Raw genomic sequence first — 16925 nt, 5'->3', positions numbered from 1 at the left:
ACCCTGGACAGAACTGTGGGTGCAATGACAGGTCCTCACTTCCAGCAGACCCCACGTGGACCCTGGACAGAACTGTGGGTGCAATGACAGGTCCTCACTTCCAGCAGACCCCACGTGGACCCTGGACAGAACTGTGGGTGCAATGACAGGTCCTCACTTCCATTAGACCCCACGTGGACCCTGGACAGAACTGTGGGTGCAATGACAGGTCCTCACTTCCATTAGACCCCATGTGGACCCTGGACAGAACTGTGGGTGCAATGACAGGTCCTCACTTCCATTAGACCCCACGTGGACCCTGGACAGAGCTGTGGGTGCAATGACAGGTCCTCACTTCCATTAGACCCCATGTGGACCCTGGACAGAGCTGTGGGTGCAATGACAGGTCCTCACTTCCATTAGACCCCATGTGGACCCTGGACAGAACTGTGGGTGCAATGACAGGTCCTCACTTCCATTAGACCCCACGTGGACCCTGGACAGAGCTGTGGGTGCAATGACAGGTCCTCACTTCCAGTAGACCCCACGTGGACCCTGGACAGAACTGTGGGTGCAATGACAGGTCCTCACTTCCATTAGACCCCACGTGGACCCTGGACAGAGCTGTGGGTGCAATGACAGGTCCTCACTTCCAGTAGACCCCACGTGGACCCTGGACAGAACTGTGGGTGCAATGACAGGTCCTCACTTCCAGTAGACCCCACGTGGACCCTGGACAGAACTGTGGGTGCAATGACAGGTCCTCACTTCCAGCAGACCCCACGTGGACCCTGGACAGAGTTTAATGTATAAATGCCCCACCCCCACTCCCTATCCCATCCCATCTCCACCTGCCTGTGTACCCATCAGCTGCTCCCAGCACACAGAGAGTTAATTAACCCTTGCAAATCCTACTTCTATTCAATTGCAATGCACTCCCCCTCCTCCTCCTCCTGAGACCCCCCTCCAGGCCTGTCATTCTTTGGACCCCCCCTGCTTTATTTTTGCATTACACACCTTGCCCCCCCCCCCTTTCATCTGTGCCTTCTCTCTGCTCTCCCCTCCCCCAGCTAGAGAGCTTCAGCACCAAGGATAGCTCAGAACAATGGCCCAGCCAGGGAGCGTCTGCAAAGTCTCCTCTCCCACAGCAGGAGCAGCAGCTCTCTCTCTCTCCCCAGCAGGAGCAGCTCTCTCCCCAGCAGGTGCTCGCTCTCTCTCTCTGTGGCCCCTCAGCTGGTGTGCATTGTGCCCCCCCCATCCCAACAATGCAGCCCTGGGGGGGGGGCAGTGTGTGCAGGCTCAGTCCCTATCTTCTACAATCTGGGACACAACCCCCCCCCCCCCACCGAGCTCAGAGCTAGCAAGATGCTCCCTACAATCCCCTGCTAAACATTTAATAGAGAGAATCCTGATGGACAATCCCAGAGAGCCTGTAAAACCGTCATAAGGGTCCCAGGGAGCCATCTGTCCTCTATATGTGTTTAACATAGGAAGGGTCCATCCAGAAAGAGCAAGTTTGCGTGCCATTGGTTGGCAGCCCCTTGGCGGAGGAAGGGTTAAAGGACCTGTTTAGACTCCCTGCATGGGGCACAGCTGCTGCCATCCAATGGGTAGACTGTCAGAATCCCTTTAATCTACCCCCCCCCCCCCCACCACCACCTCCTTTCATCCAGCCTTGTGTACGTTTGTGGGCGTGTGTGTCTTTTTATCCCCGGCCCCTCACTCTGACATCATTGAGAGTCAGGTTGGGGCGGGCATTGGGCACCCAGGGAGGGGGCATCTGTTGGGAAAGAAAAGATTTTGAATCAGACCTCAAGATTCACTAAAGGGAGAAGAAGCATCTGGGTCTACAGGAGGGGAGGGGGTGAGGGTACTGACCGCTGTCCCCCCAAAAAAAAAAAAAAAAAAAAAGAAGAAGAGGGGAAGAAGACTTGAAGTGACCGCCCCCCCCTCCAAGCTCTGGGATCGATACTCTAACTGCATCACACAGGAGCACAGGGGCACTTCTTCAGCTGGCCTGGCATTCATCAAGTCCTCGGAGTGGCACCGGTGGCAGAAGGCAAAGAGGAACCCCCCCTTCCCCCCCCCCTCCCAGCCCACCCCAAAGAAAACACCCCTGCTGGACAGGTTGAGCCGGGTGGCACCTTCGAGGGGGGAACTCCACACCTTGGCCGTTGAGTCTTGCTTATTTCGGGGCACAAGTGCCTTCTGCCACCCTCCCCTTTCCCCTCTACCCACCTCCTCGCCCCAATGAAGGAGCCGGATGCCATTAAACTCTTCATTGGGCAGATCCCCAGGAACCTCGAAGAGAAGGACCTCAAGCCAATCTTCGAGCAGTTTGGCAAAATCTATGAACTCACGGTCATCAAAGACAAATTCACCGGGGTGCATAAAGGTAAGGCCAAGAGGGTTCTACGTTGAGGTGGGTACGAAGAGTTTGGGGGAGCTGGGAGGATGGGGGGGGGGGGGAGGGTCATGGACTACTCCTTATTTATTTGATTTTTAGGGTCCTACAAAACCACCCACCTACTTTCAGATCTTGGTTCATGGTGGCACCCAACAGCACCCTTCAAATGCCACCAGTTGCAGAGATGGGATGCCAAGGCTGGCAGTTGAGTTTTTAGATAGATTGGAGGGGGTGGTGGGGGGGTTTCGGAAAAGGTGGTCATGTTTAAATGGGGTTCCAAAGATAAATGTTCCCCCCCAACCCCCTTCTAGAAGAATAACTCTATCCAACCGAACGGAGCAGGTCGAAGGATGACAGCTGCCTCCTCCTCATCTCATGGTGCCTCCAGGAAGGTCAGGCAGAGAGGGGAGAGGTTCCCAAGGTGAAGAGGAAGCAGGCAGGCAGGGGAACAAAGAAAACCCTGAGATCCAGGAGAGGGAGAGGAGATGTCGAAATTCCCAGATGTCATGAGTGATAATAACAGCACACTGGATGGGGAATAGCTGGAGAGACTCAGGAGCAGACAAAGGGACGGCTTGGTGAGCTTAGCTGCTTGAAGAACAATGGGGGCTGACTGACATTGAGTACAGGAGATGTAGGGCAGCAATGGGGGTAAAAATGACCCCTTTTTTCGCAGAGCAAATTGGAGAAGCCGGGGCTTCAGGGGTTTTTTCTGGTGATGTTGGGGGCAGGGTGATGTGTGATATTTGTGGAAGATGGTGTGACAGATGGCAGTGGAGGGGGGGGTGGGGGTGGGTTGTGGGTGGGTGGGAGATCAAGGGACACTTAATGAAGCGACACTGGTTAAGCTGAGCTGGGGAGGGAGGCTCGCATCCTTGGTACAGGAGGGGGGCCCAAACCTCCGAGAGGGCCCTCAAACCCAACCGACCCACCTGTCCCAACTCCAAGGTCCACCTAGAATTATCCCACGTAATCCTCTTGTCCTCCCAGAGGAAAAAAAAAAAAAAGTCTCAGTATTAAAGAAAGGACGGCTGTTTTCCAGGCTTGTTTTGTCTGTAGATTGCATGCTCTTGGGGCAAACCCCTATTGTAAGATCCATTTCTAGGTCTTGGATTGCAAGCTTTTCGAGCAAGGCTTTTTATAAAATCCAAATCTTATCAGCTTTTTCAGGAAGCTACGAAATTTGACAGCACGTGACAATGCCCTCTAGATTGCAAGCTTCTTGGGCAAGGCCTTTGATCGTGTTTCAAAAATGGTTAGCTGGGTATGGAATACCGTTAAAGCATCAGCTCCTTGGGCAAGCCCAATGCCTATAGGTTGTAAGCTTTCTTTTTTTTAATGCTGGCTTTGTGCTGTCGCTAGAGTGCAAGCTTCTTGCGCAAGCGCCTCCCTTTATTCACGATAACGTCAAGTGAATATTTGGCACTAGAGTGTAAGCTTTTTGCGCAAGCCCCTCCCTTTATTCACGATAACGGCAAGTGAATCCTCAACGCTAGAGTGTAAGCTTCTTGCCCAAGTCCTTTATTCCTGATAATGTCAAGTGAATCCTTGGCACTAGAGTGCAAGCTTCTTGCTCAAGCGCCTTCCTTTATTCACGATACTGTCAAGTGAATCCTTAGCGCTAGAGTGCAAGCTTCTTGCTCAAGCGCCTTCCTTTATTCACGATACTGTCAAGTGAATCCTTAGCGCTAGAGTGCAAGCTTCTTTGCGCAAACGCCTCCCTTTATTCCTGATGTCAAGTGAATCCTCGGTGCTGGAGTGCAAGCTTCTTGCGCAAGCGCCTCCCTTTATTCACGATAACGTCAAGGGAATCCTCAGTGCTAGAGTGCAAGCTTCTTGCGCAAGTGCCTCTCTTTAATCAAGATAACGTCAAGTGAATCCTCAGCGCTAGAGTGCAAGCTTCTTGCGCAAGCGACTCCCTTTATTCACGATAACGTCAAGTGAATATTTGGCACTAGAGTGTAAGTTTTTTGCGCAAGCCCCTCCCTTTATTCACGATAACGTCAAAGTGAATCCTCCACGCTAGAGTGTAAGCTTCTTGCCCAAGTGTCTCCCTTTATTCCTGATAATGTCGAGTGAATCCTCGGCGCTAGAGTGCAAGCTTCTTGCTCAAGCGCCTTCCTTTATTCACGATACTGTCAAGTGAATCCTCAGCGCTAGAGTGCAAGCTTCTTGCGCAAACGCCTCCCTTTATTCCTGATGTCAAGTGAATCCTCGGTGCTGGAGTGCAAGCTTCTTGCGCAAGTGCCTCTCTTTATTTACGATAACGTCAAGTGAATCCTCCAGCGCTAGAGTGTAAGCTTCTTGTGCAAGTGCCTCCCTTTATTCACAATAACGTCAAGTGAATCCTCAGCTCTAGAGTGTAAGCTTTTTGTGCAAGAGCCCTCCTTTTTCTCACGATAGTGTCAATTAATGCCTAAGCGCTAGAGTGTAAGCTTCTGGGGCGAGTCGGTGACTCAGGTTGGCAAATGGGGCTTTTGACTTTTAATTTTTTTTTTTTTTTGTAGCTCTTACCCTTAGAGTGCAAGCTCTTGCGGGGGCTCTGTCTTGCTGCTTCGGCTGGTAGATTGTAAGCTGCTCGTCACACACCGGGGGAATCTCCCAAATCACAAAGCTGCCCGAAATAAGAGCGCTGAAAAAAGTCACAGCAAATTATTGATTTATACGATGATCACATTAAAACATCAGACGCATTTCGGAGGCCAACTTTCACCTTCGTCAGGGCTTTAGAACATATTTACAGAGAGCCAAGCCTGGCCGGCCCAGAGCAACCGGCCAGTTTCACAGGCAGTAGGTTGCTGAGTGGTTGCCATAGTTACTGTGCCTTGCACGTCCCCACTGCCTTTTGCCCATGGCTTGCAATGTTGTTGCCGCTTTCTACACTACGCCCATATGGTTCTCTATGGCAGATGTACCTTCAGAAACTGGAAAAATAAAAAAAATATATAGATCTATTTAGAGGTGCAATAGGTCATCAAGCCACAGATTGACAGCTCTTGTGGGACTGCAAGCCCCAATGTGACCTGACTGACGAGGCATTCTGAGACTTGTAGTTCTTTGACTGCTCTCCAGGTGGTCACCTGCCTTTTCCACTTCATCCTCTCGGATTTTCACTTTTTTTTTTTGTAGGCTGAAGCCAATCTCCGAAATGGATTGAGGATTTTGTAATTGGCCTTAGGCTTAACCCATCAGTGCCTGAAGGCAAATGCGCCGACTCGGGAGGGGTCTGGATACATAAGGGTCACCTGGAAGGAAGAATGGGGTTACGGGGGGGGGGGGTGGGGATTCCCGAAACTTGGCCTGCTGCCAGGTGTGAAGGGTGTTTCTGCCCCCCCCCCTTGTCAGTTGCCCTCAACGTTGAATCTCAGGTGAGGTGAAATAAGAGAACCTATAGTCACTTCCAAAGGTCTGAAGAGCTCATGAATTATTCCATCCCGTCATTGTCTTCTCCTCACTGACAGCGCCCCGCCGGTGTCACACCTTACCACCCGCCACCAGGCCTGCTAAGGCGCAGATATTCTAAACCTCACTCCCTCCCCCCCCCCCCCAACCCCTCCACTCTACAAAACGTTCAAAGCCCTCGCCCCATGAAATGGCAATCGGCGAAATCTTGCCAAAAGGTTTGCTGGGAAAAAAAAAGAAGGGAGAATTTAGTAGCGGGAAACGATCTAGTGCCACAGAACGCAGCCTGGGCACCATCGTTCCACGGCGGTGGTGGTCGGAGATCTTCAGCCTTAACGCTCTGGGAAAGGCGAAATGTCAATGGCAAGATGGCTTCCAACAAAATGGGTTTTTATATGTTGAACTGTGTCAGGGGGGATGCTGGAAATATCCAGGGATGACTGACGCGCCTTGTCAGAGAGATATCTCCCCCAAGTCCGATCAACACCAAAAAAACACATTTGTGGCCACCCGGCCATTCCCCAATCTGGGACAGAATTACTAATGGAACATTCCTTGACCAGATATTCCTTCACTTCTGTACCCCTGTAATCATTTATCATCTATTATCTATTTATGCACTCATCTATCTATTTCATATCTATCATTCTTTCTAATTATCTAAATTTTGGCCTCCCTTGATAGATAGACCTCCATTCTTGGTGAATTGTGGGTGAATTATCTGGTTGGGTGTGCTCCCAATCTCTTCTCTTCTCTTCCCTTCCCTATAAGATCCCCAACCTTGGTGAATTGTGGGTTCAGTATCTGTTTGGAGGCAACCTAGTCTATCTATCTATCTATCTATCTATCTATCTATCTATCTATCTATCTAATCATCTACGTACTTTCTATCAACTTTTCACAATTTACCGTCTTTTTAATTTTACTAATTTTATTCTAACTTTCTAATTATCTCAATTTTAACCTCCCTATCAATGATGGATAGACCTCCAGCCTTTTTGAATTGTGGGTGGAGTATCTGTTTGGGGGGAGGGTTACAGTCTATCTATCTATCTATCTGCTTTCTAATTCCCTAAGCTCTTGACCTGCCTATCAATGATGTCTAGACCTTCAGCCTTGGTGAATTGGGGGTAGAGTATCTGGTTGTGGGATGTCCTAGACTGTATATCTATCTATCTATCTATCTATCTATCTATCTATCTATCTATCTATCTATCTATCTATCTATCTATCTATCTATCTGTCTGTCTGTCTGTCTATCTATCTATTTATCTAATCATCTACTTTTCTTTCTTCTTTCTAATTATCTCAGTTTTGGCCTCCATATCATTGATAGATAGACCTCCAGTCTTGGTGAATTGTGGGTGAATTATCTGGTTGGGGGTGCCCCTGATCTTCCCTTCCGTATAAGATGCCCAAACTTGGTGAATTGTGGGTTCAATATCTGTTTGGAGGCAACCTAGTCTACCTATCTATCTATCTAATCATCTACGTACTTTCTATCAACTTTTCACAATTTACTGTCTTTTTAATTTTACAAATTTTATTCTATCTTTCTGATTATCTAAATTTTAACCTCCCTATCAATGATGGATAGACCTCCAGCCTTTTTGAATTGTGGGTGGAGTATCTGTTTGGGGGGAGGGTTACAGTCTATCTATCTATCTATCTATCTATCTATCTATCTATCTATCTATCTATCTATCTATCTATCTGCTTTCTAATTCCCTTAGCTCTTGACCTGCCTATCAATGATGTCTAGACCTTCAGCCTTGGTGAATTGGGGGTAGAGTATCTGGTTGTGGGATGTGCTAGACTGTCGATCTATCTATCTGTCTATCTATTTATCTAATCGTCTACTTTTCTTTCTTCTTTCTAATTATCTCAGTTTTGGCCTCCATATCATTGATAGATAGACCTCCAGTCTTGGTGAATTGTGGGTGAATTATCTGGTTGGGGGTGCCCCTGATCTTCACTTCCGTATAAGATGCCCAAACTTGGTGAATTGTGGGTTCAGTATCTGTTTGGGGGCTTTCTAATTCCCTTAGCTCTTGACCTGCCTATCAATGATGTCTAGACATCCAGCCTTGGTGAATTTTGGGTGGAGTATCTGGTTGTGGGATGTCCTAGACTGTCACTCTATCTATCTATCTAATCGTCTACTTTTCTTTCTTCTTTCTAATTATCTCAGTTTTGGCCTCCCTATCATTGATAGATAGACCTCCAGTTTTGGTGATTTGTGCGTGAATTATCTGGTTGGGGGTGCTCCTAGTCTTTCCTTTCCCTTCCCTTCCCTATAAGCTCCCCAAACTTGGTGAATTGTGGGTTCAGTATCTGTTTGGGGGTGTCCTAGTCTATCTATCTTATCTATATAATCATCTATCTATCTATCTATCTATCTATCTATCTATCTATCTATCTATCTATCTATCTATCTATCTATCTATCTATCTATCCATCTGCTTTCTAATTCCCTTAGCTTTTGACCTGCCTATCAATGATGTCTAGACCTCCAGCCTTGGTGAATTGTGGGTAGAGTATTTGGTTGTGGGATGTCCTAGACTGTCGATCTATCTATCTGTCTATCTAATTGTCTACTTTTCTTTCTTTTTCTAATTATCTCAGTTTTTGCCTCCCTATCATTGATAGATAGACCTCCAGTTTTGGTGAATTGTGGTTGAATTATCTGGTTGGGGGTACTCCTAGTCTTCCCTTTCCTTTTCCTTTCCCTTCCCATCCCTATAAGATCCCCAAACTTGGTGAATTGTGGGTTCAGTATCTGCTTGGGGGGTGTCCTAGTCTATCTTATCTATCTAATCATCAACGTACCCTTTCTAATTTTACTAATTCTACTTTTATTCTATCTTTCCAATAATCTGAATCTTGACCTCCCTATCAATGATGGATATACCTCCAGCCTTGGTGATGGTGGGTGGAGTATCTGTTTGTGGGGGGGGGGGGGTAATAGTTTATCTATCTATCTATCTATCTATCTATCTATCTATCTATCTATCTATCTATCTATCTACCTATCTATCCACTGATCTGCTTTCTAATTCCCTTAGCTTTTGACCTGCCTATCAATGATGTCTAGACCTCCAACCTTGGTGAATTGTGGGTGGAGTATCTGGTTGTGGGATGTCCTAGACTGTCTATCTATTTATCTGTCTATCCATGTATCTATTTATCTAATTGTCTACTTTTCTTTCTTCTTTCTAATTGTCTCAATTTTGGCCTCCCTATGATTGAAAGATAGACCTCCAGTCTTGGTGAATTGTGGGTGAATTATAGGGTTGGGAGTGCTCCTAGTCTTCCCTTCCCTTTCCCTTCCATATAAGATCCCCAAACTTGGTGAATTGTGGGTTCAGTATCTGTTTTGGGTGTCCTGATCCATCTATCTTATCTATCTGTTGAATCATCTACGTACTTTCAATCTAATTTTCATCTATTTTTCATAATTTACCTTCTTTCTAATCTTACTAATTCTACTTTTATTCTATCTTTCCAATAATCTCAATCTTGACCTCCCTATCAATGATGGATTGACCTCTAGCCTTGGTGAATTGGGGGTGGAGTATCTATCTATCTATCTATCTATCTATCTATCTATCTATCTATCTATCTATCTATCTATTCACTCATCTGCTTTCATGCTCTCTTTATTTCTAATTATTTCAGTTCTTCACCTTCTCATCAGCCTATCAATGATAACTAGACCTCCAGTCTTCTATGAACTGTGGGTTGAGCATCTGGTTGTGGGATGTCCTAATCTATCTATCTACTCATCTACTTTCATTCTATTTTTCTAATTATCTTCGTTCTTGGCCTCCCTATCAATGGAGACTTCCAGCCTTTGTGAATTGTGTGCGGAGTATCTACTTGGGGGTGCTCCTAGTTCTCATATCTATCTATCTATCTATCTATCTATCTATCTATCTATCTATTTATCTATCTATCTATCTATCTATCTATCTATCTATCTATCTATCTATCTATCTATCTATCTATCTATCTATCTATCTATCTTTCTAACTATCTCAGTTCTTCACCTTCTTATCACCCTATCAATGATAACTATACCTCCAGTCTTCTATGAACTGTGGGTTGAGTTTCTGGTTGTGGGATGTCCTAATCTATCCATCTACTTTCATTCTATCTTTCTAATTATCTTGGTTCTTGGCCTCCCTATCAACAATGAGTAGACCTCCAGCCTTAGTGAATTGTGTGTGGAGTATCTACTTGGGAGTCCTCCTAGTTATCATATGTATCTATCTATGTATCTATCTATCTATCTATCTATATATCTATCTATGTATCTATCTATCTATCTATCTCTCTATCTCTCTATCTATCTATCTATCTATCTATCTATCTATCTATCTATCTATCTATCTATCTATCTATCTATCTATCTCAGTTCTTCACTTTCTTATCACCCTATCAACGATAAATAGACCTCCAGTCTTCTATGAACTGTGAGTTGAGTATCTGGTTGTGGGATGTCCTAAATGATCTTTTCTTGGTTCTTGACCTGCTTATCAATAAGGACTAGACCTCCAGCCTCTGTGAATTATGGGTTGAGTATCTGGTTGTGGGGTGTCCTGGTCTGTCTATGTATGTATCTATCTATCTACTCATCTATTTTCATTCTATCTTTCTAACTATCTTGGTTCTTGGCCTCTCTATCAATGATGAGTAGACCTCCAGTCTTGGTGAATTGTGGGTGGAGTATTTGGTTGGGTGTGATCATCTATCTATCTATCCATCTATGTATCTGGTTGTGGGATGTCCTAGACTGTCTATCTATCTATCTGTCTATCTATCTATCTAATCGTCTACTTTTCTTTCTTCTTTCTAATTATCTCAGTTTTGGCCTCCCTATCATTGATAGATAGACCTCCAGTCTTGGTGAATTGTGGGTGAATTATCTGGTTGGGGGTGCTCCTAGTCTTCCCTTTCCTTTTCCTTCCCATCCCTATAAGATCCCCAAACTTGGTGAATTGTGGGTTCAGTATATGTTTGGGGATGTCCTAGTCTATCTATCTATCTATCTATCTATCTATCTATCTATCTATCTATCTATCTATCTATCTATCTATCTAACTTCTTTCTAATTCCCTTAGCTCTTGACCTGCCTATCAATGATGTCTAGACCTCCAGCCTTGGTGAATTGTGGGTGGAGTATCTGGTTGTGGGATGTCCTAGACTATCTATCTATCTATCTATCTATCTATCTATCTATCTATCTATCTATCTATCTATCTAATTGTCTACTTTTCTTTCTTCTTTCTAATTATCTCAGTTTTGGCCTCCCTATCATTGATAGATAGACCTCCAGTCTTGGTGAATTGTGAGTGAATTATCTGGTTGGGGGTGCTCCTAGTCTTCCCTTCCCATCCCTATAAGACCACCAAACTTGGTGAATTGTGGGTTCAGTATATGTTTGGGGATGTCCTAGTCTATCTTATCTATCTAATCATCTACGTACCCTTTCTAATTTTACTAATTCTACTTTTATTTTATCTTTCCAATAATCTGAATCTTGACCTCCCTATCAATAATGGATATAACTCCAGTCTTGGTGAATTGTGGGTGGAGTATCTGTTTGTGGGGGGGGGGGGTTATAGTCTATCTATCTATCTATCTATCTATCTATCTATCTATCTATCTATCTATCTATCTATCTAATCTCAGTTCTTGGCCTCCCTATCAATGGTGGTTATCCCTCCAGTCTTGATGAATTGTGGGTGGAGTATCTGGTTGGGGGAGGGGAGGGGGTGCCCGGTATCGGTCAGGTTGTATGTGTGTGTCAGCCTTTGTGTCAAGGTGAGATGACTCATCCCGGCGAAGCTGTCGGATCACATAGACGGGAGGGATGTGAATAATTTAGTAATAATAAACACGGCGGTACAATCACACTATGTGTGTGTGTGTGTGTGTGGGGGGGGGGGATAATTTCCTTCAAAAGGGGACTTTGTCCTGGGGGGACACATCAGAAGAAATAGAAATATTCCTCTCATGTCTCATGTAGTCATAAAATAATCATTTGATGTTTGTGTTGCAGAACGTCGGAGATCTTTTACTGTCTATCTTTATTATCTGTTATCTTTATTTTTTGTTTATTTTTTCCCTATAATAATATTAATAATTTCAGAACTAATAAGACATTTAGTAATCAATAATAAGACAACCGATATAATGCTCCGCTCGGTTCTATGGCTCTGCAACGTTTCAGCCAATCGATGGACAATCTTTGGAGGATGGTGAGAATTTGTTCTTCTCTTCTTCTCATCTGCCAATGGCCAACACTGGACACATCAAGCAGTGGGAGGCTATCAGACATATTCAGTGGAGGGAGGTTATGGGACCCATCCCATGGCGGGAGGTCAGGGGATACATCCAATGGCAGGAGGTTATGTGACACATGAAGTGGTGGAAGGTTATAGAATGCAAACCATGGCAGGAGGTTAAGGGATGCATCCAGTGTTGGGAGGTTATGAGACATATCCAGTGGCGGTAGGACATGGGATTCATCCAGTGGCGGGAGGTTATGGGGTGCATCCTGTAGCGGGAGGTTGTGGGATGCATTCTGTGGCTGGAGGATATGGGATGCATCTAGTGGTGGGAGTCTATGGAGCACATCCTGTGGTGGGAGGTTATGGAATGCAACCAGTGGTGGAAGTTTATGGGAAGCATCCAGCAGTACAAGGTCATGAAAGGTATACAGAGGTGGGAGGTTAATGGGAAGCAACCAGATCGGGAAACTATATACAACCAGTGGCAGGAGGTCATAGAATGCAACCAGAAAAGGGAGTTCATGGGATGCCACCAGCAGTGGGAGGTCATAGGATTCAACCATCAGCAGGAGACTATGGGGTGCATCCAGTGGTGGGTAGTTATAGGATGCATCCAGTGGTGGGAAGTTATAGGAGGCATCCAGTGATGGGAAGTTATAGGACGCATCCAGTGGTGGGAAGTTATAGGACGCATCCAGTGGTGGGAAGTTATAGGACTCATCCAGTGGTGGGAAGTTATAGGACGCATCCAGTGGTGGGAAGTTATAGGGCTCATCCAGTGGTGGGAAGTTATAGGAGGCATCCAGTGGTGGGAAGTTATAGGACTCATCCAGTGGTGGGAAGTTATAGGATGCATCCAGTGGTGGGAAGTTATAGGAGGCATCCAGTGGTGGGAAGTTATAGGAGGCATCCAGTGGTGGGAAGTTATAGGACTCATCCAGTGGTGGGAAGTTATAGGAGGCATCCAGTGGTGGGAAGTTATAGGACTCATCCAGTGGTGGGAAGTTATAGGATGCATCCAGTGGTGGGCAGTTATAGGATGCATCCAGTGGCGGGAAGTTATAGGGCTCATCCAGTGGTGGGAAGTTATAGGACTCATCCAGTGGTGGGAAGTTATGGGGTGCATCCAGTGGTGGGAAGTTATAGGATGCATCCAGTGGTGGGAAGTTATAGGATGCATCCAGTGGTGGGAAGTTATAGGACTCATCCAGTGGTGGGCAGTTATAGGATGCATCCAGTGGCGGGAAGTTATAGGGCTCATCCAGTGGTGGGAAGTTATAGGACTCATCCAGTGGTGGGAAGTTATGGGGTGCATCCAGTGGTGGGAAGTTATAGGATGCATCCAGTGGTGGGAAGTTATAGGATGCATCCAGTGGTGGGAAGTTATAGGATGCATCCAGTGGTGGGAAGTTATAGGACGCATCCAGTGGTGGGAAGTTATAGGACTCATCCAGTGATGGGAAGTTATAGGACTCATCCAGTGGTGGGAAGTTATAGGGCTCATCCAGTGGTGGGAAGTTATAGGACTCATCCAGTGGTGGGAAGTTATGGGGTGCATCCAGTGGTGGGAAGTTATAGGATGCATCCAGTGGTGGGAAGTTATAGGATGCATCCAGTGGTGGGAAGTTATAGGACGCATCCAGTGGTGGGAAGTTATAGGACTCATCCAGTGATGGGAAGTTATAGGACTCATCCAGTGGTGGGAAGTTATAGGGCTCATCCAGTGGTGGGAAGTTATAGGACTCATCCAGTGGTGGGAAGTTATAGGATGCATCCAGTGGCGGGGAGGTTATTAAATGCATCCAATAATGAGAGGTTATGGGATGCAACCAGCGGTGGGAGGTCATGGGATACATCCAACAGCAGCAGGTTATGGGAAGCATCCAAAGGTGGAAGGTTATGGGATGGAACCAGTGGTAGGAGGCCATGGGATGGAACCAGTGATAGGAAGCCATGGGATGGAACCAGTGGTAGGAGGCCATGGGATGGAACCAGTGGTAGGAGGCCATGGGATGGAACCAGTGATAGGAAGCCATGGGATGGAACCAGTGGTAGGAGGCCATGGGATGGAACCAGTGGTAGGAGGCCATGGGATGGAACCAGTGGTAGGAGGCCATGGGATGGAACCAGTGATAGGAAGCCATGGGATGGAACCAGTGGTAGGAGGCCATGGGATGGAACCAGTGATAGGAAGCCATGGGATGGAACCAGTGGTAGGAGGCCATGGGATGGAACCAGTGGTAGGAGGCCATGGGATGGAACCAGTGGTAGGAGGCCATGGGATGGAACCAGTGGTAGGAGGCCATGGGATGGAACCAGTGGTAGGAGGCCATGGGATGGAACCAGTGGTAGGAGGTTATAGGATGAAACCAGTAGTGGGGGTTTATAGGACACATCCAGGGGTCGGAGGTCGTGGGACACATCCAACAGCAGGAGGTTATGGGGCCCAAAGGTAGGAGGATATTGGCTTACCTAGGAACACCCACTCCAGCCCACTGCTTACATCAGGACTGATGTCTCCTGAGAGGGCTACTGAGACAAGTTGCTGTGATGCTTTCGGGAAGCCATGTACAGCACCCTGCTGGCTCCTCCCACCAACTTTGTAGAAGGAGGAAGAGGCATTTCCTGTCTCCCCTCCCCTAGTGATCAGACTGTACATTGTAACTTTTTAGAAGGTGGAGGAGTAATTTCCTCAGTCTCCCCTCCCCCAGTGATCAGACTGTACATTGTAACTTTGTAGAAGGAGGAGGAGTCATTTCTTCAGTCTCCCCTCCCCCAGTGATCAGACTGTACACACATATGGTGACCCTGAATGATGCCTGAATAAAGATGGTGCCATCCCTCTGGAAAGAGAAGCAGATGAAGGCATGGTGAGGGGAAGTCGTGGGATCTCTGTTCCTGTGGAGCATTTGTCATATATTGCAACTTACCTGTCCTTAGTTGCAGCGGCTGCATTCCTTTTCTGCTTTCAGTCTGAGATCATTTTCTGCAAGTAAAGGGAAGAAAACCCGTTGATTGTTGATCCTGCCAAAAGTCCAGTGTGCTTTTCCTTTTCTGAAATCTCAATGTTACCTGACTAATCCCCCCCCCCCCCCTTCCACCATGTTATGAAGAGAAGGGGGGTGGTTCTGTAGTCCCTCCTGGGGTAAAAACACTGCTTCTCCATAGATACAGTGAGTGTTGTCACCCCTGGACAGGAAGTGTGTTACTGGCGGGATCACCGGTAAAAATGTAAGGAAAAAGAACCGCACTGCCAAAATCACCAATATAAACCAAATATCAGGATTTTCCTCTTCCTTGTGACAGGAAGACAAATGATAGACATACAGAGACCTCCCTGTCCTCTAATTCCAGCTGATGGTGATCACAGGAATGTCATTCCATCAGAGGTCCCCACCATCCCTGTGCTGATTTCCTGGGTCTGTACACCCGCTGTGCCCATTATGAGGGGTTCCCACCATCCCTGTGACAAGTTCCCGGGTCTGTACACCCGCTGTGCCCATTATGAGGGGTTCCCACCATCCCTGTGCTGAGTTCCCGGGTCTGTACACCCACTGTGCCCATTATGAGGGGTTCCCACCATCCCTGTGCTGAGTTCCCGGGTCTGTACACCCGCTGTGCCCATTATGAGGAGTTCCCTCCATCCCTGTGCTGAGTTCCCGGGTCTGTACACCCGCTGTGCCCATTATGAGGGGTTCCCACCATCCCTGTGCTGAGTTCCCGGGTCTGTACACCCGCTGTGCCCATTATGAGGAGTTCCCACCATCCCTGTGCTGATTTCTCGGGTCTGTACACCCGCTGTGCCCATTATGAGGAGTTCCCACCATCCCTGTGCTGAGTTCCCGGGTCTGTACACCCGCTGTGCCCATTATGAGGGGTTCCCACCATCCCTGTGCTGATTTCTCGGGTCTGTACACCCGCTGTGCCCATTATGAGGGGTTCTCACCATCCCTGTGCTGAGTTCCCGGGTCTGTACGCCCGCTGTGCCCATTATGAGGAGTTCCCCCCATCCCTGTGCTGAGTTCCCGGGTCTGTACACCCGCTGTGCCCATTATGAGGGGTTCCCACCATCCCTGTGCTGAGTTCCCGGGTCTGTACACCCGCTGTGCCCATTATGAGTGGTTCCCACCATCCCTGTGCTGAGTTCCCGGGTCTGTACACCCGCTGTGCCCATTATGAGGGGTTCCCACCATCCCTGTGCTGAGTTCCCGGGTCTGTACACCCGCTGTGCCCATTACGAGGGGTTCCCACCATCCCTGTGCTGAGTTCCCGGGTCTGTACACCCGCTGTGCCCATTATGAGGGGTTCCCACCATCCCTGTGCCGAGTTCCCAGGTCTGTAAACCCGCTGTGCCCATTATGAGGGGCTCCCACCATCCCTGTGCTGAGTTCCCGGGTCTGTACACCCGCTGTGCCCATTATGAGGGGCTCCCACCATCCCTGTGCTGATTTCTCGGGTCTGTACACCCGCTGTGCCCATTATGAGGGGTTCCCACCATCCCTGTGCCGAGTTCCCGGGTCTGTACACCTGTGTGTAATTTAATTTAAAATGTAATAGAGCCCACCTGTGTGTCATTTCATCTCAGTATAAATACAGCTGTTCTGTGAAGCCCTCAGATGTTTGTTGGAGAACCTTAGTGAACAAACAGCATCATGAAGGCCGAGGAACACACCAGACAGGTCGGGGATAAAGTTGTGGAGAAGTATAAAGCAGGGTTGGGTTATAATAATATCTCCCAAGCTTTGAACATCTCACGGAGCTCTGTTCAATCCATCAACAGAAAATGGAAAGAGTATGGGCACAACTGCAAACCTACCAAGTGATGGCCGTCCACCTAAACT

General features: G+C 47.2%; 1 protein-coding gene across 8 annotated transcripts in view; it reads left to right on the top strand.

Annotated features, from left to right (window-relative positions):
• Positions 1 to 1773: 1773 nt before the first annotated feature.
• The window catches only part of LOC143942557 (CUGBP Elav-like family member 3-A), an 82043-nt gene continuing 66891 nt past the window's right edge, over positions 1774 to 16925 (top strand). For 2 of the 8 annotated variants that reach the window (XM_077463895.1, XM_077463894.1), the window contains exon 1: positions 1777 to 2374. In XM_077463895.1, coding sequence (XP_077320021.1) covers positions 2230 to 2374 — 145 coding nt within the window. In that variant the 5' untranslated portion in view covers positions 1777 to 2229. Of the gene's footprint in view, positions 2375 to 16925 lie in introns of all 8 variants that reach the window. The other 6 variants (XM_077463898.1, XM_077463896.1, XM_077463901.1 and 3 more) reach the window with 4 other exon arrangements.

The sequence above is a fragment of the Lithobates pipiens genome, unplaced genomic scaffold (assembly GCF_037356315.1).
Source record: "Lithobates pipiens isolate NorthernLeopardFrog02 unplaced genomic scaffold, aLitPip1_a1.2 Scaffold_30, whole genome shotgun sequence".
NCBI classification, from domain to species: Eukaryota; Metazoa; Chordata; class Amphibia; order Anura; family Ranidae; genus Lithobates; species Lithobates pipiens.
This window is presented reverse-complemented; position numbering and strand designations above follow the sequence as displayed.